Source organism: Typopeltis vanoorti, chromosome 1, assembly GCF_054136105.1.
Source record: "Typopeltis vanoorti isolate ZY-2024b chromosome 1, IOZ_Tvanoo_1.0, whole genome shotgun sequence".
NCBI lineage: Eukaryota > Metazoa > Arthropoda > Arachnida > Uropygi > Thelyphonidae > Typopeltis > Typopeltis vanoorti.
In genome coordinates this window covers 108,131,300-108,156,482 of record NC_143549.1, presented here as the reverse complement: position 1 = coordinate 108,156,482, position 25,183 = coordinate 108,131,300, and the positions used below count along the sequence as shown (strand labels likewise).

The following is a 25,183-nucleotide window of genomic DNA, read 5'->3' as shown; positions in this document are numbered from 1 at the left end:
ATTTGTAGAGAAAGTAATTGGACAATATAAAGTAACGTCTTTATTGAAAAAAAATTAAAACCATATCAAAGTTCTCTCTATGGTCGAACTTAATAGTTTACAGCTAATTGGGCTAAAAGTGATCTTAAAATGATCTTCCATATTTTTGGTAAACGTATGCAACATTGAGATTTGAGGGGCTTCACTACTGACATTGACTCCAAAAATAGTCTTGCAGATGCTTCCATAACTGTATTATCTTCATCTTATACAAAAGGCATCCAATGTGCCATATCTATTGGTTCTGTCTTGCCATAGTGGTGGTAGGTATCTATATCTTCCCCAAGGTTGTTGTTAACAGATCTTCCTATCTGGCCAGCTAGGTTAGTTACAGGCACAAGGAATTTTATATATACAATGTGTTAGAGAATGAAGTTGAGCCTGAAGTAAAAGATAAGAGTTACCAATTTGATGTGTGGTTTAAAAGTGTTGTGAAGATTTTTATTTAGAATGCAGGCTGTCTTTTCAGGTGTACCATTCTGTATGTTGTGTGTGTGTGTGTGGGGGGGGGGACACTAGAGACCATAAAACCTATAATGCAAGCAACAATGCCATGTGTAGACAAGTGATTAAGGAGAAAAAAGTAATCTATTGACTTTCTTAAACTTGGGGTTATACTCGTTGCAAAAAAAAACAACATAGGAAGAAAGCTGCTCCAAAGAACAGAGATAAATGGAATGAAGAAAGATGATTAAACATTAGTTTGTTATGTTTGGAGTTGCATTGTGTGTGTGTGTGTTGACAGTGGAAAAGTAGAAAAGCGGTAGTGGCCAGTTCAGCAGAGCAAATGACACAAAAGTATCTACACAAAAAAAGCATAATGCAGAAACAGAACACCTATGAGAAAGTGACTGGAGGAAGTCTTCGAGAGGAGTTACCTATTAGATGGATTGCACTCCTCTGCATACATTCCAGAATACATAGAGATGTTGAGTACACCACTCCAAATGTGAAAACAGTTTTCTGAGGTTGGTTGCATTTCAGCTTTATAAAATGTTAAGAGGTGGGGAGGAAAGAAGTAGTGTTTTGAATAAAAAAGAATATAAAGTTTTTTTGAGACTGTTAATGTAATATATTTATATCAGGATAAGCTGGATGTGAGAATTAGCCCAAGAAGGGGGAAAATGGTCTTGAAAGGATATTAAAATGTTATCAAAAAAAGCAAAAGGGAGTGAAGTGGGATCTTTCTTCCGGATAAGACAGCACTGTGAAATTCACTGTTGTCATCGCCCTACTTAAGAGGAAATCAGTATTTATTTCGGTAGATCTTGAAATTTCAATCATTGAAATACTACAGGATTTCCGAAATGGAGAAGAATGGAAAGTACTCTCATCAACAAACCCATGTATAGGATTTGAAGCTGGAATTTTTAACTCAAGTTATTGAACATGCACTGTATTTTTTATCATGAACTGCAGAGGGACAATTTTTAGAGAACCAGCATTTGGTTTGCAGTGTGGTGAGGATAAAGGCCTTCATTCAAATAAGGATTATTTCAGTTATTATCAGTTCAGAGCAAGCGTTTGGATATCAGGAGAGTGAAAAAGTAATATTCTTTCTTTAAAGGTAACACGGTGGTCAGCATTCATAGTGAAGTACTTATGGAGACAAAAACACATGTGTTGGAGTAATTACTTATAAGAAAATAATACACGATGTTTTGACCTCTGTATTGAGGTCATCACCAGGGACACGTGTGTGTGCAGGACACAAGCTACATAACACCACTCAAAAGTAAGATAAATCTAAATGTTTTGTCGATTGTTTACCCTAGACTGACCTCTAGCGGGGAAAAAAAAATTAATAAAAATAAAATAAAAATATTACTAAATAAAATAAACTTTTTATACATATCAGTATAATAATATACAGATGATTGCAACAAAAAATTACAGTGGAATAAAATTAAACTATTTCTACAGTCCTCTCATATTAATGTTTTCTTCTGTTTGGGGTTGTTCTTGAAGATGGATCCTCCAGATTCTTGGAATTATAATCATTCTTGTTTAGATTTGGATGATGTTTCAGAATCTCACGGGCTTCTTTGAACTTTCTTTCAAACCAGGTTTTGGTGCAGTGTAGGGACTTGGTGCCTTTCCAGTTGATTCTGCAACATGTTTGAAGTGCAGGGTCTGACAGGCCTGTTTTACCATTAGGGAGGAATGTGTTTGTCTTTTCTTATTGAGATGGTGCATCCTGTTTCCCCTATGTAGGGTAATTTGCAGGGGCACTGAATTTTGTAAACCCCTAGGTGGACAAGGTATGGAAGAGGATCATTGGATGAGTTTAGTAAATTTCTTAATTTTGCAAGAGATTTGAAGGTTGCCTTAATATTGTATTTATGTAGTGTTCTATCTATTTTTTTTTTTTCAAATATGCCTCTAATATATGGCATGGCTATGGTATTTTTGTAATCTTTTTTGCTTTTAATGATATTATTGTGGAGGATCTTGTGAACTATTTTTTTTTATCAGAGTTTGGGCAATAATTTCATATTCTTTGTTCAGCCTGCTCATTTGAGCAAACTGTTAGGGCTCTATGTTTGAGGTGCTGATGACCCCTAGTTTTTGTGTTGAATGGTGATATGAATTTTTATGTATGTATTGGCCTGTGTGTGTGTAGGTTTGTGGTAGACTATGAAGGAAAGGCAGCCTGAGGGACGATGTGTGACAAGTATGTCTAGAAAAGGAAAGCTGATTTAAAAAAAAAAAAAAAAAAAGTCCACTAGAGTGTTGGAAAAATGACTGAAGGCAAATGATTCAGTTTCCCTTCCGGCTTGATCTGTCAAGTTAGATATTAGTACCAGTTTATGTTATGAAAGTAAAGTTTCCTAGGAAAATAATCTCACAAGTTATGCAATCAGACTAGAAAATCAACTTTTTTCAATTTGCTACTGCATTTTTGCGATTTTTTTTTGCTATTTTTATGGGTCTTTTTTTAAACATCCATAGTTGATGCTAACATTCATTTGGTTATCTTTCATGATATTGTGAAACCTCATATACAGAAAACTTAGAGCATCGGCCAACCTGCAGAAACTATTGTTATACTCTCAAATGGAGGAGGTGTTGGCTCCCTAATATATAAATATTGAAATGGTATTGTAAAGATACCACATGCAAACTTTTGTTTGCTAATGCTTGAACCAAGGATTAAAACAGAAATATAACTTCTTGTCTATTATAGTTGTTTAGTGGTAGAAAAATTTTTTACAACTATCTGATCCAGAATATTTTAATAACATGGTGATACACCATTTTGCTACTTGCATATGGAAAATATACAACTTTTAGTATCTTATGCAGATCAGATCTCATATATGGTTAGTTATTTTGGGCTTGACGATTCTATTGAGGTAAGTACCTATTAGTTATTAGATTTATTCTTTTACTTATCATCTTTATTACACTCAGTAATTTTATTTCTCTCTCTTAAACTGAGAATTAACAATTGTATTAATAATCCCAAATGGGTGATCCCCAATGGAAAGCCTATGTACCACAGACCAGAATCCCAGATTTTATATTCACAAACCAAATGAGATTTAATGCAGGAAACAGCTGAGAAATATGATGACTTTTTTTGTTATCATGCAAGATGCAGCTGTGATAGCTGAGGTAGATTGTATCAACAAAAATGCCAATTGGGATTTGGAAGTAGCAGGAAAAAATTATGCAAGGAACCAACATCTAATGAAACAGATGATACTGACTCTAATGAGTTTGCTATAATAAGAGTCAATATAATTTTATTTTGCACCCAGCAAACTTGCTACAACACTCCTTCACAGAATGTAACTTCAAATTCACAGAAGAGTTCCTACATGATGCCTGTTTCAGAAAAACTGCACCCCCCCCCCCCCCCATGGAGGCCGAAATGAACCACTATAAGTAAAGAGTTCAATTGTTCAGCGAGCTAAGAAATAATGGATGACAGTGGCCACAGCCCTCAACAACCATAAAATTTTACAAAAGTCAGAACACAGACTGGGGGGGGGGGGGGGGCAATACAGCCAAAGATAGCAGAACAGCTATCATGAACTCACTAAATTTTTGGATGATAAAAGTGTAAGTGGCCCTTCTCATAATACTATCCATTATGCAAAGGGCTACTTAACAAAAGGAGGTGTGCTTTGCATGATGGGATACTAAGGCCACTGATGTGAAGTCATCAGCCTCAATATACAAGTAACCCAGTTGTGAAGAATGCAAACTTTGTTTTCTCACACTTAGATAAAAGATTAAAGAAGAATATAATTTCCTGGCATCTTTAATTTATAGTATGACCAAGTGTGAAAAAACTTTCAATATCCTTATAACAAACTATTCTTATGGTCTCTATATTTGCTATGATGAGAGCCAATATAATTTTACTTTTGCACCCAGCAAACTTGCTACAACACTCCTCCAGAGTGTAACTTCAAATTCACAGAAGAGTTCCTACATGATGCCTGTTTCAGAAAAAAACTGATAATGTAGACTAAATAATAATTAAAAATTTACTATTCATAATTAAGTGGATATTGAATACTACATTATTTCTTAGCCTAATAAGAAACTCAAAGATAGGAAATCTAATCTAAGAGTTTCATGCCGAACATAGAAAACTATATAAAGATCGGCGAGTCCAAGCGTAAGCCAACACCTGGGTAGTGCAATGCTAGGGTGACTCGTAGTAAAGGTGGAGTAAGCTCTGATCACAGTTCTTAATATTTTCCCATAATGTAAACCACAGCTCCTAGGAGATGTATTACTGTTCTACATTATGAGAGAAGGTCACTACCCAGACGGGTTTCGACCTTTTTTTGAGGTCTCATCAGTGAGTAAGTAGACCTAGATTTAATACCAAGGTTTCAATGGTCAGAACTTATATCTTTACTGTACGAGTTAAAAATTTACTTATTATTTCCAATATTTCAGCAAAGTTAAACTGCCATCTTCAGGGATTAATGCGTGTATCAACCCATGCACATAGGCAGACTTCAGTACATGACATGGAACAGGAGAAATACAGTAAGGCCTATAGTCCTAAAATTATGCTCTATGTTGGCTTTGGTTGGGTTGCAGTTGAGACAGTGTTCATGAGAGCTGCAACAGATGTGACAAAAGGCCTCTCAAGTTTAAACTTGATTTGTAACAGTAACCCCCCCCCCCAAATTGGATCCTGCGACAGGTATCTAAAGGCATGATCTGCCAAACCTGAGCAGGTAAAGTGGTGGATATGGATGTAGTCTTGATGTTCTAATATTTTCATGATGGCTGTTGTTTGGCCATAGCCAAATCTGCTGAAGCTTTAATGAACTATCCCAACCTGAACAAATATGGTAGCATCAAAGTGCCTCTCATATGGATGGTGTAGTTTTAGGACTATAGTCCTCCTTGTATTTCTCCTGTTCCATCTCATTTACTGAAGTGTACATGCTTGAATGTGTTGATACAAGTGTATTAATCTCTGAATATGCCAACTTAACTTTGGAAAATATTGGAAATAGAAATAAGTAAATTTTATTTATTATTTATGTTGTCTATGTTGTCAATTTCCTGAGCCATCTTGTATGATAGATAATGAAGATGCAGGGCCTAAACACCAAGATCACAGAACTTTTTTTTTTTCATCCAATCTAATTTTAAAAGGTTTCTTCTTTTTTCTCATGTTTCCATCCATAGTACTAATGTACTACAGTATTAATTCACAATGCATAGATTATTAAAAATAATTATCTTTGTTTAACTTATTTGCTAATATTTTGCTTGTATTATATCAAGCATCTTCAGAGCACAAAAACAGTTTGTCACAGTATACGAACAGCAACAATTTAGTAAACAGTGGGACCACTTTAAAATAGTGTAATGGAACAACATAAGGAACTTACATCCTATATTGGTACCATCTATTGTTGGATTAAAAAAAAAGTATTACTTTGATCTTAAAATGACTGCCTCCTAGATTTTTGGTAAACTGATGCAACTAAACCTGTTGAGGTTTGGGGAATGTTTTAAAGCTGCTGATGATTCCAAAAACAGTCTCTGACTTCCTTTTGTGTAGCACTTTTGTTTTCTTCCATTTGATCCTGTGTAAAAGGGTATCCAAGGCAAGGCCTGTTAGTCCCGACTTACTACAACACTAGTGGCGAATATATTTTTTACATTCTCCAGGCAGAAGTCAATAGTTCATCCTATCTGTCCATAGTAAGCCAGGTCACAAGTATAGGGCAATTATTTTCTTATTATTCTTGTGTTGTGAATTAATATAGTTAAATTAATTAACATGAACTTCTAACACAAGCCTTTCTACTCATTTAGTGTATTATAGGTTGAAGAATCTCTTGAGGATGAAATTACCATTAACAATAAACAAAAACATGGTATTAACATACAACAGATTCACAACCTTTCATAAGAGAAATTTCCACCACAGCACTCAAATGCACATCAAATTTTCTGGAATCACAGTCTTCCATTATCACTTTGATAACTAAAAAGACTTAAGCTAGAAAGAAAATTCGTTGGAAGCCATTTGGAAGAGGGGGAAATCAGATTGTGTTTAGATATCTGGGTATTATTGAAGGTTAGTGGGAGGGATGTCAGCTCTTTCTTGAGAGAGATCAGGCAGGACTGAGAGTGGTACTGAAGTCTACAAGGTTGTCCATTGAAATTCAGGTAGGAGATCAAAGTTCAGCACATTGGTTGTGGTGGATTTTGAGGATTCTAACAGTTCAGTACTACAAGATTTGCCAAACAAAAAATGACGATTTGTTCAGATGTCATCAGCAAATCTATGAATAGGATTTGAAGTATGTGAGAACATGTCATTTATATATACGAGGAAGAGAGTGAGTAAAAGAATGAAACCCTGGGTACACCTGCATTGATGAGGAAATCTGAGGAGAGAAAACTACCCACCATGATACATAGTGAGTGACTAGTGATAAAGTTGGCAATCCAGATACAGGGTGTGGAAGGCAGACCATAGGATAGTAGTTTTCAAGTAGGACCCTGTGCCAAACCTGATCAAATGTTCTTGAAATGTCAAGAGCAACTACATGAGGTTCTCAGATTTTTCCATGGCTTGAGTCCAGAGGAGGGTGGTGAAAGCTAGAAGATCAGTTGTGAATCGAGAGTGGAGGAAACTATCTAGTCTAGCCATACTGTTACAACTTGAATAGCACATAAACCTTTAATCTATCAGTAAATGATTTACAGCACATACAAACCACATGGGTAATATGTGCATAGCACATTCAAAGTTCTAAATGGCACGTATTCATACATGCCTGAAATCTGAGGCCATATATTGATGGCGGCACACGCAACATCCAATGAAAATACTCCCACTGCTTGCTCCAAATCCACTTTCTGGCTGTAGATGCTCAAATGTAATTTCTTGCAGGCTACTCTCTCAAGCTCAGACCAGAATTTGAAGTCCAACAGATTCAGATTGGGGTAGAAAGTTTTATACCTTGGGTATACTATACGTTAAAGATACCAAGAAATTTTATAAACTTGGTTTTAATCCTATTTTCCCAAGTAAGGAAATAAGCAAGTAAGCTAAGTTCGTGCCTGAAGTATTTTCAGGTCTGAGGCAACGCATGATAAAGGTGGACTAAGTTCTGATCACTTGCCTTAGTATCTCCCATAATGCAAAGCACATCTCCTTGAGGATATGTATGATGCTATGCATTAAGGGAAGGGCCACTACCCAGACCCATCATACATATCTGCAAGGAGATGTGCTTTGCATTATGGGAGATACTAAGACAAGTGATCAGAGCTTAGTCCACCTTTACCACGTGTTGCCTCAGACCTGAAAATACTTCAGGTGCAAACTCAGCTTACTTGCTTGATTGCTTACTTGGGAAAATAGGATTAAAACCAAGTTGATAAAATTTCTTGGTATCTTTAACATATAGATTCAGATTGGGACCTCCAGATGACCAATCAGGTAGTGATGTGGTCAGGCACATTCGTCTCCAACCACTATTGTGTAGTCCTTGCCTTGTGTGCAGGGTCTGAGTCCTGTTGGAAGGTTCACTGCCCAATGTGAAACAAGGTACTACAGGCTCCAGCATAATGTCTTGATACACCACTCCAGTAGAATGACGATAGGCTCTCACCTCCAGGCCATCAAGTAGTACATGTGACATCATTCTCTCCGAAACATTCTTCTCTCACAACATCACTTTCTGCATTCTTACAGGATTGCAGCAGTGGTGTGCCTTCACAGCCCTCACAGGCTGTTGCACCCTAATGCAGTGTGGTTGACCTATTCTTTGGCAGTCACATGTTTTCTGTTACATTATAATGGTTAACAGTCCAATACACAAACATCCTACTGATCCGGAGTGCTTTTAGCGTGTTGAAAATAAAAGGGGGCTGCATTCCAACCTTGTGAAGTGCATTTACAGCTACATGTTCTCATAATCTCCCCAATGCATGTTAACCCATACAGCTAGCCAACTCTTTCTATCTACTGATAAAGATGCAAATGTTGGCTGTGCACAGTGCCACTAAGAGAACTGGAATTATGAAAACAGAATGGTAAACCTACAGAACATGCAAAACATTTCAGCTATTTGGCACAATTTTTAGTGAAGATGCAAATTCAATATGGCACCAGACAACAGAATTAGCAAAGTTGGTATGGTAGAAGTCATCTAATTAAATTATATGGAACAAGAAAGAAATCAGCCTAAATGCTGAGCTAGCAGTGCACAAGCCAGCATACAAACTAATTTTGACTTAATGACTTAAAAGTTAGGTTAGAAATAAAGCACTTGATCAAAGACTTCCTCAAGGGCTCACTTTAGTAAGTACGGGCATGGCAAACCTGAGGTACTTGATGCTGGACCATGCCTTACTTCACGTAATATACATCTGTTATATTATCTGTAGACTGGTCCCTCCCCTTTTTTCTTTCCTTCTTGCTCTTTCTCCCCAATGCAATTAGAGTATTCGAGGGCTAGGGATGAATCTTTCCTATTTCATCTCATCTTATGAGGAAAGGGCCTCTGCAACTTACCACTTTCATCTTGCAGTGACTTAACTCCAAATTGCTAACATGGTTGTTGTGCCTTATAACACATCTCGTGCTGCATCGGTTGTTGCGCAGAATAATCAGAACCACGTTCAGGACTTAGGCAGAGGGTCCTGTTCGAGAAGTATATTACAGTCTCCATCAAAAGTCAGTGATACTGTGAATGAGCAACACAGAAGGTATAATATTAATCTTAGAAGGGAATTTTATATAGGCACATGAAATGTTCGGGGTCTACAAATGGATACTCTTGAGATTGTCTGTAAAGAGATGGATAGGTATAAAATTGACATCTTGGGAATTACAGAAACCAGATGGAATGGAGAAGGTCACTTCAAAAGACAGGATGGTAAGCTAGTTATTTACTCAGGTAGTGATTCAAAACATCACGGGTAGCTGTGATAGTGAAGATAGCTCAGGCAAGAAGCCTGTTTGGTTATAACCCCATTAATGATAGGATACTTTCTATTAGACTTAAGGCTCAGTCTACCAATGTATCAATTGTGGTAGTTTATGCGCTCCACGGGGATAGGACTGAAGAAGAGAGTGAGGAATTCTATGAAACTTACAAACTGTTTTGGACTGCCTACCAAGGACAGACATATTTTACATCTTAGGGGACTTCAATGCAAAAGTGGGAAAGAGTACAAGAGTGAGGTCAGAGTGTAGCATGTTTAGTCTGGGTGAACATAACACCTGTGGTGAAAGACTGTTGGAATTTGCACATGCTATTAGTTATTACCAATACCTGCTTCCAGAAACATCCACGACAGACCTATACTTGGATATCTAACACTGATAGGTCAAGGCACCAGATTGATTACATCCCGGCTTTCCAGTGGTGGAAGACGAGCATCTCTGATGTGCATACTTGTCCTGGAGCAGATTGTGGTACAGACCATCAGCTAGATGGAGCCAAAGTAAGACTAAGATTGAAAATTTCCAGACAGGCACATCCCACTAGATTGGATGTTAGAGTAATTCCTAGTGGATTCATAGAAGAAACATCAACTCGGTTAAATGATTTTTTGGAGACCAATGAGGAGAACTCACCAGAAATGCTTTGGGAAGGAGTCAAGGTGATGATACAGGATACAGCAAAGAAGTATCTCAGCCCAATAAGAAGACCAAGAGATCCACGGATATCAGATTCAACATGAGAATTAATCAAAAGGCAGTTGGAAAAACAAAGACGCAGGGACTGAAGAATATAATAGATTATATAGAGAAGTCAGAAGAGCCATCAAGCAGGACAAGATAAAGTTCAATACTAATAAATGTGAAGAGATTGAGTTCCAGATAAGGAGGCACAATTATAAAAGGATGTTTTATTTAGTTTGTAACTTAAAGCACAAGTTAAATGTCATCAAAGACAGGAATGGAGCATTACTAACAGAAGAGTTGGAAATCAAAAAGAGATGGAAAGAATACTGTGAGGAACTGTACAGCAGAGTGGATAAAGAAAATGTGGAGTCCTCTCAAAAATTTTGATTTGGAACCTCCTCCACTTAAGCATGAAGTTGAAAGAGCAGTTAAGCAGCTTAACAGCAATAAGGCCCCAGGCAGATGAAATCCCAGCAGAGTTAATTAAGGCCACAGGAGATGGAGGGATAAGAGTGTTTCATAGATTGATTACAAGGATGTGAGAGACATATTCATGGCCTAGAGACCGGAAGAAGTCGGTTTTCATACCATTACATAAGAAATGTTATATGAAGGCATGCAAGAACTATTAGTTTAATATCTCATGCAAGCAAAGTTTTATTGAAGATCAAGCTAAATAGGATTGAGGCTAAAGTTGAGACAGAGATGCCCAAGGAACAAAAGGTTTTAGGAAAGGTAAGGGCATCAGAGATCAGATCCTTTGCCTTAGACCAGGGGTCGGCAACCTGCGGCTCGCGAGCCACATGCGGCTCTTTGGATGTGAAGCTGCGGCTCTTTAGTTCCATACGCAAATATTATTTATTTTATCAAAAAAAAAAAAATTTAAAAATCGTTCTGAATCGATTAACGAGGATTAGGCACCGATTCTCTCAGCCACTTGTACTCGCTTTTCACCGCACCCCTCCCCCGTGACACGCATCGTCACTGTCGTCAGTCCGTCGGAAGCTCTCGGAAGTTTATGTTTGGCAATTTTCATTGATTTCGGCATAGCTGGTCATAACACCTTTACTCGTAAACTAAGTATCTAATATTTGTAGTATCTAACAAACTAGAGGGGAAGATATAGCGAATGCCGTGCAAAAATGCCTTGAAGACAATAAGATCTTGTGGCTCTTTAAAAACTTTTAAAATTTTGTGGCTCTTTAAAAACTTTGAAATTTTGTAAATTGTAATTTTTGACTCTTCCGACTCAAAAGGTTGCCGACCCCGGCCTTAGACAGATCATAGAAAAATATAAAGAATTCAGACTCCCTCTGGTAATGTGTTTCTTAGACTACTCTAAAGCTTTTGACTATGTTGAGAATGTGAAACTGTGGGAAGTAATGAAAAGAATGGGTTTTTCTTCAACACACTATCAGGTTGATAGCCAACTTGTACAGGGAGCAAGAAGTCATGGTAAGAACAAGTGTTGGATCGACTGACTGGCTTCAAGTTGGAAAATGAGTTAGACAAGGATGTTTAATTTCTCCTCACGTTTAGTATATACGCAGAGAACATCATGCATGAAGCACTGGATGAACTCAAGACAGGAATTATGATAGGAGGTAGATTGATCAGTAATCTGAGGTATGCTGATGATACAGTACTCCTTTGCAATGACATGAAAGAACTAGGACTAATTCTTGCCAAAGTTAACAAGATCAGTAATAAGAAAGGACTTCAACTCAATCCTAGCAAGACAAAGATTATGGTTCTCAAAAGAAATACAAACAGGGAAGCTCTTGAGAAATGAGTGTACCTTAATGGAGAAAGAATTGAGAAAGTCAGCAAGTTTGAGTACCTGGGATCCATTATTAATGTGAAGAATTGCTGTTCAGAAGATGTCAGAAGCAGGTTAGGAATGGCTAAAACAACAGTCAGAGACGTGTCTAAAATCTGGACGGATGGATCTATCTCCATGGGAACAAAGTTGAGGATTTTGGATTTAGTAGTTTTTCCAACAGCGACTTATGGATGTGACTTAGAACCTAAAGAAGTCAGATAAGAAATGGATATCTGCTTTTGAGATGTGGTGTTACAGAAGGCTGTTGAGGATATCATATATTGAAAGGTGTACAAATGAATGGATGTTAGAAAAGATCAGTAGAACTTTAAGGCTCCTTAAGGATATTGATAGAAGAAAGTTAAAATATTTTGGATACAGGGGGAAGGATGGAGGGGGGACTTCTCAGAACAGTAATAGAAGGTAAAGTTCCAGGAAAAAGAGGAAGGGGTAGACCATCAATGAGATGATGGTGTGTGTGTGTGTGTGTGTGGAGTGACTGATCTTCAGAGAGTTGAGGCCTCCAGAAAAGCAAACAGGACTACATGGCGAGGCCTGGCGTGGCACATCATCGAGCATCAGAGTGACCACACAGCATCTGCAGATGCCCAGTGAACATATAGATAGATCAAAGACTGGAGACAACAAATACGAGAGTTCTGGGAAAGATTAATGCAAAATGATATTGAAGGAATTTTTGATTGTTAGCATTTAGGAGTATGTGAACAAGACTAATCTCACATTGTTCAGTTACTGAAACAAACTGGAGAAGAGAGATTAGCAAAACAGGTATTTGCAGCCATGATGACATGAAAGAGAACCATTGGAAGACCAAATATAAGATCTGACAATATTGAAGTCCTGATGGTTAACAGATTAAATTGGAGGAATGTTGTCAGTAGGAATTTGGTACTGACATAAACTTTTCCTGTAGTACTTTCCCAATATCCTGAAAACCCGTGGGGATACAGATCAGGAATTTGACAATAAATATACAAGAAGGATATTCAACAAGAACAGATAAATTTTAATTCATCATATGGTAAAAAGATTTCTTTTTAAAAAACCAAACAAAAAAAAAAAAAAATGTAGAATTAAGTTTAACTCGCCATACCTGTTTATGAGTTTGAATTTTTGATTTATGACATTTATCAAATATATAATTATTTGGTAAATTTAACAATTTGGCAAACAATTCATATAGGCATCTATAACAGTGAACATGAAGACTATTATTATTATGTGACACCTCCAGGGAGTCCCAAGACTCATCGAGGGAGAGTGTACCAACAACATCGAACGATTGAACCCCTTCCAACTACTAACTGCACTCAAACTTGCTTAAGTTTTTACAAACCATTAGTAGCAGAGCTTTACCAATCGACCAACCTTTGCTGGTTGAGACTATGATATTTGTCTTTCAGTTGGAAGGACTCAGGTTCAAGTTCCATCTAGAATATGAAGAACCTTTACAAGGACTTATAAACTGAAAGTGAGTTAGCCAATCTAAAAGAAATCATAGGGTCTTCTTACCATACATTGGTTCTTTCATCCCAAATAACAGGCAAATCAGCTAGAAGCACACGCACACACACAACAATCAACAGACATACTTTCCTTACAGGCTTAATTGTTCTAGCAATTCCAATTATTAACCAATCTGCAACACAAAAAAGCCACTGACTTACAAGAAAATCATCTGATTTACAGTACTTTTGTTATTTTGCAACATTATGTGCATGTGTATTTACATATGCGTGGAATTTTTATTTATATATATTTTTGAAATAGATTAAATAGATACCAAGAGAAAAATAGAAACAGTATATATTATTTTAAATAAACCGCACTAGTTTTGTAATGCATCCCTCAGATGCATTACATGAGAGAAATCAAACAAACACTGCGAGAGAATGTCTAAACATTAAAACGGCAACGTATTGACATTTGAAGGCATCTATGTATCACTTAATTGTTGGGCATGTGCACGCATTCATAATCTCTGGAACACCAAAGTTGGATAACAGCACAGTTATAATCCCAAAGATTATAACTGAGGCTAGTGTTGAGATGTACTGGATTGAGAACAATTTCTTTAGATTCCACAATTTTTCTTTCCAGTTCGTCATAGCATCGGAAGATGTTTTCTGATTTGTTCCATATGAATGGGAGAGTGATACAGTTTTTGTCATTAGTGTCAGCCATATGTTATGTCTCTCTCTTATGTTCTTCTAGACGTATCATGATGGATTTTTCAGTCTAGTCTAAATAAGGCATGGTGCAGTTGCACAAAACACGATAAACGCCAGGATATTTTAAGTTGTTACATTTTTGTTTAGACATATTGAGTAAGGAACGGAGCTTGGGTAGAGAAGTGAAAGAAGTCTGGATGTTAAATTTTTTTTGAGAACTTTAGCTAACTCAGGTGAAAAGGAACAGATCTATGGTAGAGATATGTAGCCTTTTTCATTATTTCTATCTTCAATATGACGAGGAGGTGGATTAAATGGTAGTTTTCTGTTTGTTTTAAATAACCACCTTCTCACCATACTGAAGATAGAAATAATGAAAAAGGCTATATATCTCTAATATATATCAGTTCTGTATCGCTTACGTTAGCTAAAGTTCTCAAAAAAAAAAAAAAATTTAACACCTGGACTTCTTTTACTCCTCCGCCCTAGCTCCGTTCCTTACTCAGTATGCCTAAACAAAAACAACCTAAAGCATTCTGGCATTTACCCTGTTTGGCAATTACAATATGCCTTAACAACGATAATTATCACTCACCCAGTCATATGGAACAAATTGGAAAAATACAGGAAAACCTAATTTAACGTGAATTCGATATGTGCAATAATGTTAGTGCGAATGAGTGAAATGATACTATTTTCCAGTTTAAGCGAGTCATTAATCGGTTAATGCGATTTTTTTTTTACGTTATGTGAACTTTTTTGTTGCCAATCTGCAGCAAGTAGTGGCACATGTCAATGTAGCAGTGGGCAATGACACTTGGCAGTTGACTCAAAGCTATCGTTGCAAGTGTATGTGCAAACTCTGTTTTTTGCTCAATCACCTTTTGTTCATTTTGCTTTAATTTAGATACCTAAAAGGCTTTATTATATTCAACCCCTGATATGGAAAAGAGAAAGTGGCGCTAGTAATACAATGATTGTGCGAGATCTGGGATACAGCGAATCTACAGTTCTGACTATATTAAATATTAAATAAGAGCAAAGAATACAAAGAACAAGGATAAGTTGCTACTGCTTCTTTAAGAATGCAATACAAGCCATTTAATGATCGAGATGGAACATCTTCTATCACTCTGGATTGAGGACTGTGATCAAAAAAAGAATATCTCTTAGTACAAGGAATATGCAGGCAAAAAGCTCTTAATATTTTTACATAATTCAAAGAGACCAAATATTAAGAGGAATGTGAAAGCTTTACTGCGAGTTTAGGATGGTTTGACTGTTTTAAAAATTAAGCTGGACTGCATGACGTAAAAATAACTGGGGAATCTGCAGCCAAGTTTCCTGAAGAATTGCAAAGGATAATTCAGGAGGGCGATTATGACAATTGTCAAATAATCGGCGTCGACGAAACTGGTCTATTTTGGAAGCGTATGCAACGAAAACTTTCCTAACTAAAACTGAAACATCTCAACCAGGATACAAAGTATCTAAAGATCGTCATACACTTTTATTAGGAGACAATGCAGAAAGCGACTTTAAACTCAAGCCTATGTTAGTTTATCATGTGCAAAATCCAAGATCTAATATTATTGAAGAAATCAGCACAAATGGAAAAGAACTTGGATAATAAATGTAAGAAACTTGATCAATTCCCAATCAGAACAGTGAAGTGAGAATGTTCTCCTTCAACTAGAAGAACAGTGTAGATATGAAAAAGAAGATAAGGAGTGCGAACAAGAAGAAAATGTTGCGACTAAGAAGCTAACAGCAAAAGAACTTGAGCTAGTTTTCAATCACACTGAGCATGCTAAGGAAATTTTGTTTGATACTGATCCTGATATGGAACGAAGCTTCAAAGTCTGCTGAAATCTTGATAAAGTGATTGCCAGGTATTGCATGACAAGATGAAAAAGTTGAGCACTATTCAAACATCTTTACTTAATTTTTTTGTAAAAAAGTAGCTCAATCAAATGTTTAGATATTAAATAAAAGTTGAAGCAATTGATTTTTATTAACCTTGATGATTTTATCCTCTAATACATATAGCTTATAAATTTCTTTTTTCAAATTTATGCTAGCTGATGGATGAATTATAATTATTCCTATTGTTTACAGTATTTGCTTAGCATGCATTAATTAATGGATTAATTAATTGCATTAAGCAAGGGTTTCCTGTATTTCATGCTATGACGAACTGGAAAGAGAAATTGTGACATCTAAAGAAATCTTCCTCAATCCAGTACATATCGACGCTAACCTCAGTTATAATCTTTCAGATTGTCACTGCACTGCTATCAAACTTTGGCACTCACGAGATCATGAATGCATGCACCCAACAATGAAGTGATACACAGAACGCCTTCAGATGTCAATACATTGGTGTTTTAATGTTTAGATATTGTCTTGAAATGTTAGTTTGTATTTCTCTCATGTAATGCACCTGATGAAGTCTTCTAAGAAGACAAAACTAGTTGGGGGGGGGGGTCTCCCCCAAAAGAAAAAGGGAAAAAAACACTAGAAAATTTTCCAAAAATCTTTTCCTAATTAAAATTCATTTTTTTTATTTATGCTGTGTCTTCTATTTCTATACTACTTATGAATTAGCAACCACATAAGGTGGGAATACCCTATAGCTCCCGGGAATCATGCTCAGTCAGAGGTCGCATGCAATGTATGCATTCTCAAATTGTGTACTCAAACTCCCCCCCCCCCCCCCCCCAAGATTAAATCCTGAGTGCACTACTGGCCTGCACATTGTATTCCTTGGAAAATACATCAGCGAGAAGAATGTTTCACAATAGTAGGGAAGAAGGAGGCAGCTGCACGTGCTCCAACAGGTTTAGTACTAAGATGGGGAATTACTGATGTTATTTCAGATGAACATTTGCCATGGAAATATTTATAGAATACACAAATCTCAGAATCCAAATACCTGTGGAAAAGTAGGACAAGTGAGTTGGTAAGAGATAGGTCATTAATCAATCTAATTGCTCTCCTTTGTATTGACATATTTAAATAAACCACATTAGTCAATAATTTTGAGGAGCTTTCAGGGGGCCCTACTCCAAATGTGAGAGCAGTATTCAATAACTGGGTGGGTTTGTGAAGTAAAGTCTTGAGCAAAAGAGGAATCCTAGTTTTTAGAAGCTGAGGATGCAATTGTTGTGATGTGTTTATGCCAGGAGAGGATTGACGACAGGGTAATTCCAAGAAGAGAAATCTCATCTTGTCTGGAAATTTGAGTGTTGTTAAAAATAATACTGGGAGAAAATGTTTTTTTTTTTTTTTTTTTTTTTTTTTTTTTTTTTTTTTTTGAGAAATAAGACAAAACTGGGTTTTACTAGCATTGAAATTGAAGAGGTTATCTGAACACTATTGAAGGATGGCTTGGAGATCAGAACTGAAAGTATTGGTGGTTGATGTTCTGTAGGTTGAGGTGAGTTGTGTAGAGTAAGGTTTATCAAATGAAAGGGAGGAGTGCAATGTGCTGTCATCTGCAAAACTGCATATTGGGTTGGAGTCAACAGAAGTAGGTCATTGATATATAGAAGGAAGAGAACAGAACCTTCTGGAACCCTAGCATTAGTTGAATGGTGAGAAGATAAAGAACCATCTGCAATCACACATAGTGTGCATCCAGACAGAAAGCTGAAGAAGTCCTGAGAAGACCAAATGATGCGAGTTTGCTTAGTAAGCCTTTGTGCCAGAACAGGTCAAAGCTTTGGAGATATCAAGTGCAACCACTCGGGATTTGCCAAACTTCTCCATGGCATTTGTCCAGAGATGGATGATATATGTGAGTGGATCTGTTGATCAGCAGCTATGGAATCCATACTGGTGGTCGTTTATTAACGGAGTGCCTTTGAGGTAATGTAGAAGTTTGGATTTGATGGTTTTCTCTGTTACTTTAGATAGGACTGAGGTGAGTGAGATAGGGTGGTAGTGAGACAGCATTGATTTGTCACCCTTCTTGGGAACAGGTGAATAAAGGCCAATTTCCAGGCTGTGGGATGGGAGGTATGCGATCAGGGCCATGTGACTTTTTTGTGCCTAATTTGGACAATATATTTCTGGTCTCTTTCTGGCAAAAGGATATTGGTTGTGCATTGTGTATTGAGCATCTGGAATGGTTGGGGAGGGCTTTACAATTGTCAGTTATTAGTGCTTTGGAGGAAATGTGAAACCAGGAGAGTGGCTTTTTCTGTGCGTAATGATGCAATAGAGCCACCTAGGTATGACAGTGGATGGGAGTAATGTTGGACAAAAGTTACAACCAATTGCTTTGGTAAGAGACCAAATGGCTCAGCTGCCATTTTGACAGGCTGCAAGTTTCCTGCTTTTTCCTTTTTCAAACTCCGTTTTGGAAGCATTGATGGTTTATATAAAGATTCTTTACAACATATATACAATGTTTTTATATCACAGAATTTATGCTGCAAAGTATTCCTTTCATGCTTCAGAACTGTTCCTAATGTAATTTGAAAATAACTTTTATGTGGATGTTTTACAGAATGATAAAAGAATAGATTCAATTCAAGCAGAATAGTTCCGTTATTCTCCTATTTGTTTTTGGGAGGAGTCTTGCTCATAGACAACACATATCTATTGTTCAAAAATACAGTTTTTAAACAAAGGGATTCAAAATAAAACAGAAAAGACTCACTTTTGCAACATAAACTTACAGTTTCTCTTTCACGATCCATAATGGCTTCCAGCTCTTCAAAATGCCTCAACTTAATTTCTAACTTTTTCATCTGTGTTTCGACTAAGAGTGCTACCAAAGACTTGATTTTTCTTTCTTCAACAGCAGCCAAATGCTAAAAATGATTTTTTTAATGATAATATCTAAGCATATTTAAAATTATGTTTATCTGAAGCATCATCACTTAATCCCTTATTGTTCATAGTTTATTATAAACTCTGAAATTATATAACTAATGTATGCATCTTTACCAAGTGATAATAAAGCTGTCCTGTATATTACATTTGTTGGCTACATAAAATCACAGCAGCGCTGGACAGTAAAACAATTTATAACTTTTCTGAAGTGCAGTAAAGTTAGCAGCCAAAGAATCAAAGTTAATATTCATTTAGAAGTTATTTTATTTTATTTTTATGATGATGAACACATGGTGAAACCATTTTTAAAGGGAATGAATATATAACTACAATAAAGATTATTTAATAAATTAAACTAGTATCACATAAATATTTCACTTTGTGTATCACACAAACCAATATCAGTGTAGAAAAGAACAATAGAAAAATTCAAATAATGATAACTTGAAGCTAATGCGTCATAACAATATTTTTACATAGAGTTGTGAGGATGTCAGATGTAAATGATTACGCTATTATGATCCTAAAAATAAATAAATTCAAAATTAAATAATACAAGTGCTGATAAATATTTTCTAAATTTTGAGCACAGAAAGTGTGATTTATTATTATTTTTTTATTATTATTATAATCCCATAGGCAATAATATGTTAGTAACATGGATGGACAAAAAGGAACTTGTTCACATTTAGTTTGAAGAACTGTGAATTGTATTCTCTGGAAATGGGAAACTGTTCCAGGGGGCAGCAGAAGAATGATGAGGAGAAGTTTGCTCTGTGGGTATGGAGTTGAACTGTGAAGGAGCACCGAGTGGTTGGTGCAGGTGTTTCAATAAATTTAACAGGAGGAATTACAGATGTGCCAGTTCAGATGAACAAGGCCATGGAAGTAAATGCAGAAGATGCAAGGAGCAGAAACTGTGTACCTGTGTGTGTATGAGACTGGGTGGAGTGAATTGGTGAGAGATGAGTCATTAATCAGCCTAAATGCTCTCTTCTGCACTGAGTCAAATAATGTTAAGAAGCTCCTAGGGATACCACCTAGCTCCCAAGTTTTGGAGAGGGGAGATTGGCAATTTGTACAGAGTTAATAGCTGTTCAGAGGTGAGCACAGAGGCACAGGCACATTACAGCTATTCCTACTGAGGAAGCAACAGTTGTAATGTGCTTATGCCAAGTGAGGTCTGATGAAAGAATAATCCCAAGAAGAAAGATCTCATCTTGTCTAGAGATTTGGGTGCTGTTGAGAGTAAGAGTGAGACTGGAAAGAAATGATTATTTTTTGTGGGAGATAACACAAAACTGTCTAAACCACTACGAGGAATGGTTTGTAGATCAGAATTTAGGGCAGTAGAGGTTGTTGTTCTGGACGTTTTAGTGATTTATGTAGGATATGGTTTGTCAAATAAGAAAGAGGAATGTAGTGTATGTGGACCCCAGCATTTTTTTAGGAATACCTTTTTAACTTCTTGCATCTACTTTGAAATTCTGATTATTTATATCCTTGCTAAACTTACCAATGACTCACTGGCAGAATCAATAATAATTTTCTCTGGATTTTGCCAATGGATCTCAAAGAAGGTTTGGTTTCTGTTTTCAGTCACTTCTCTCCCATAATATGTGTATATCTGACTCTGCAGTTCACATCTCAGAGTGGTTTGTGATTAATTCTTTTGAAAACTTTGGTATACATTTATGTTTTTAATTGGACTCATTCTTAACCTGGTCAATACTGTTGAATATTTTCTATGTCAACTCCACTGTACACTCATATTATAGACCAATCTGAAAATATCACTATCAACAAAAACATAATTTTCCTGTTTTGTGTTTGTTCTCTCCAAAGGAATTTATGCACATTTGTATGTTGGGTCATGGTGCTTATAATCTGCTGTTATTATAAGTCTTACTCCCCACCCAACTCTGGTTCAGGTTTCAAGACTCATCCTTTTCTTTATAAGGGCTGACCTTTCTAATGATTAAAGACATCTCTCTACTTCTCCCCCCCAACTTCCAAGAGACGAATACAGATGACTCTCACTATACAGTTCCATTTTGAAATTTGCCCACATCGCTCTTTTTCTTCTTTATTTTTTTAAGTATGTTGAGTTCATACACAAGAGGTTGGTTAATCAATCCATGTATGGATAGTGGGTAGGGAAAGGAGAAACGTATTTACTTGCACTACTTGAAAGTGGCTCCTGTTAGAATATTATCTTCAAGCTGAATACTACAGCTACTCTCTCCTTTTTCTGATCACAAATTTTTGAATAAATCAGATTATTGTAGAATTTTCTCACCTGTGTGGGTCTCCTTAAGCTCAGTAACCAATTATACTGAGATGGTATTTTAAAAATCTCACACCTAAACCTTCTTAAAGGTTACTTGAGGTATGGTTTTAGGCAGAAGATGATGTTCATCACCCAGCACAAGACTACTACTTTGTTTACTGGGTAGTAGTTTCATAAATGAAAAAGTTCCATGTTAGGCCTCTAGAGGACAGGGTTTCCATATTATGTAAAAAATACATCATCATCAAATTCCTGACATGTACACTCAAGGGGTGTACAGGATATGATAGGACTATACGAAAAATTTACATCATTACTAACTTCCTATCTACAATTTTCCTCCAAATCAGTCTGTTACTTGTCAAGACTCCAACATTATCAGATCTTATATTTCTATCATCTAAGGCACTTTGTACCATATCAATCAACCTATATCTTGGTCTTCCTCTGGGCCGTTTCCCTGCCAACTTGGCAGAGAACACTTGTTTTGCTAATCTTTCCTCACCCATTCTGTTTTTAAGTGACCATACAACCTCAGATTAGCTTTGCTAACACATTCCTGGATGCTGACAATGACAAGTTCTTTCCTAATATCCTCGTTTTTAATATAATATTGCCATCGATGCCATCTATCCACGCCTCTAATCTTTTTCAGGACTCATATCTGCAGTCTCTAGTCTCTGGTCAAGTGTTTTACTTCTGACCCAGCTATCAGATCCATAAGTTAAAAACTGATTTAAACACTGTTGTATACAGCTAATTTAGTGTTCTGATTAATTTCTCTCTTATTCCATATAAATTTATTCAGTTGACTTCCTACCATACCAGATTTGTTGGTTCTGTTGTCCATTTCCATATTTAATTTACCATCTTCACTAAAATCATGCCTAAGTAGCTGAAATGTTTTACTTGTTCCAAAGTTTCTCCATTCACAACGAAGTTCACATTTTCAATGATTCTGCCTATTTTCATTGTCTTTGTCTTTTTATTGCTGACCTTCATACCATATCTATTACAACAGTTATTCAATTTACTCAGAGAATCTTGCAGACTTGTAGCGGATTTATTTAGAAGTAAACATTGTCCTCATAAAGCAAAGAGCTGACATACATTAACATTTCCAATTTTGATATCATGTTTAATACCACTTTCCTTCATAATGTGATCCATATAGATAATGTACATCCTTATTCATCCACAGATTTAACACTAAACCATCTTCCTGTACTTCCTTCAATTATAACTGCTGACTTACAACTCAAATAAAGACTAAGTATTGTTTGATATAATGCCCCATTGACACCACATAACTGTAGCGTATTGAATAGCTTCTCTCTTGGCACCTTGTCAAATGCCTTTTTACAGATTGACAAAACTTAAATACAGATCTTTATTATATTCCCATGCTTTCTCAACTATTTGTCGTAAAGTGAAGATCTGATCCTGACCTCTATTTGGCATGAATCCAGCTTGTTCTTCCACAATTCTTCTCAACCATTTCTCAAGTATGCTTGCATAAATCTTGCCAGGAACACTCAGTAGGGATATACCTCTGTAATTCTCACAATCAGTTTTATTTCCCTTTTTATATATGGGCACTATGAGAGCGCTACTCCAATCATCGGGAATTCGTCCCTCTGTCCAGGCTTTCTGAACTACGCAGTGCAGCCACAGTAAGACTTTTATACCACCATACTTCAGCATTTCTGGTCGAATATCATCTACTCCTGCTGCTGTTCCACATTTCAAGCCTTTGATGGTTTTTTCTATTTCAAGTATGGATATGTATTCCTGTTGAGTGTTTTTTACCACTGTGCTATCACTGCTTGTTTCATTTAGCAGTTTTTCAAAGTAATTAGTCCATACTTCAAGGATATCTTTTTCTCCCATTGTCATGTCACCTTTATCATCTCTAATTCCTTTTACAGCACTCTTTCCTCCATTCCTAAGCTTCTTCAACAACCTCAGGAATATTTTGCCACCTTCTTGATATTTATTTTCTATATTCTTGCCAAAATCCTCCCATGACTTTTGTTTAGCTAGTTTTACACACTGTTTAGCTTTCTTACATTTGTCTCTGTATTCTCTAACAGCACAAGCTGACTTATTTGCCAGGAACTTTTGATATGCTTTCTTCTTTTCCTTCACTACCTCTTTAACTTCCTGTGTCCACCATGGAGTTCTGATTTTTCTAACCTTGCAGACAACCTCACCACATGCCTCTCTGGCTGAGTCAATCAGGGTTTTCTTCAAGGCTTGCCACTGAATTTCCAAGGTTTGGTTACTGTTCTCAAATTCTTTCATTTTTTCTTCAATAATCTTTGTGTATTTTAGTCTACAGTTCACATCTTAGAGCTGCTCAACTTTTATTTGCTTTAAAACTTTCTTACATGTTATTCTTTTCAATATGAAATTCGATTTTATCCTGCTCAAGACTAAATAGTGATCACTTCCAGTTTCAAATTCTCTGTACACTCTGGTATCCTGCAAGAGGGAGAAAACATCACTATCAACAATAACATAGTCAATGAGACTTTTCTTATTTCTTTCCTCTTCTCTCCATGTGAATTTGTGCACATTTTTATGTTGGAACATGGTGTTAGTAATAACCAGTCCATGTCCTGAGCAGAAATTCAACATGTATTTGCCATTATTATTAGCTTTGCTCTTTACTCCAAATTTTCCCAAAATATTTTTGTATGTCTCACAATCATTTCCTACTCTGCTATTTAGATCCCCAACAAGGACCAACTTTTCCTTTTTCATTGTGTCAGATGCTTTCTCTAAAGCATCAAAAAATTCCTCCGCTTCTACCTTGGTAGTAGAATCTTCTGTGGGACCATAGGCACAAATAAGTCTCATTGCCCAATTCTCCATTCTGATATTTGCCCACATCACTCTACTTGAGACTGCCTGCCATTCAAGAAGATTAGCCTCGCATTTTGTGTTGAATACTATGGCTACTCCTTTTCCTTGATTGTCATTGCCTGAATATAACATTTTGTATTTATTGCTCAGAAAGATCTCACCAGTTTTTGTCTTTTTTGTTTCAGTCACCCCTATTATGTCGATCTGGTACTTATCTAATTCCTCAGCTAGTTCCATTTCTTTGCCATTCAGGCTTCTTATGTTGATAGTACCGATCTTTAACTCTGGTGATGTTGAGTTGGGGGTGTGCTTTCAGATTTGTTCCAGTAGTTGACTTTTTGCTGTTTGCCCTGGGGGAAAACAACGGGGCCTTGTTTAATTGGGCGACATCCCAGCTGGCATGAAATTTTTTCATGTTGTACCATCATTTTGTATATTGGTTTACTATATTTTATTGGTATAATAAAAATACAAAAAATACATAACGGGTGAACATAAGGATAAAAGCTTACAACTGGGAGGAGGCCTCCACATAAACTTTGAAGCGATATGGAGAACTGACTGGGACTTCTAACCAAATGTCCAATCCTCACCTTTCTGTGAAGCATCCTGTTAGGTATCTACCTGGATAGTGAATGAACAAAGATAGACTGGCAATTTGGGATTCAGCAGACCATAATGGAAAATTATGATAGGAGATAAGAATTTCATGAAGCTGAGGCATTGCCCGGTTAAACAAGCCCCCTATTGTTTTCATCAGGGAACCAGGGTGAACAGCACAAAGTCAGCTACTATAACAAATTCCAGAACACATACTAAGTCAACAGAGTTCAAGAATGATACTATCAACATAAGAAGCATCAATGGAAAAGATATGGAGCTAGCAGAAGAATTGGATAAGTACCAGATTGAAATAATAGGTGAGATCTTTCTAAGCGACAAATACAAAATATTATATTCAGGCAATAACAAACGGGAAAAAGGAAAAGCTA

At 36.5% G+C, this 25,183-nt stretch overlaps 1 protein-coding gene across 4 annotated transcripts in view; it reads right to left on the bottom strand.

The window, feature by feature from the left end:
- mor (SWI/SNF- related protein mor) overlaps nt 1-25,183 on the bottom strand; it is a 442,374-nt gene that overhangs the window by 85,837 nt on the left and 331,354 nt on the right. For all 4 annotated transcript variants that reach the window (XM_090398829.1, XM_090398819.1, XM_090398811.1 and 1 more), the window contains exon 22: nt 18,877-19,011. In XM_090398829.1, the coding sequence (XP_090254955.1) occupies nt 18,877-19,011 (135 nt within the window). The remainder of the gene's footprint in view (nt 1-18,876; nt 19,012-25,183) is intronic.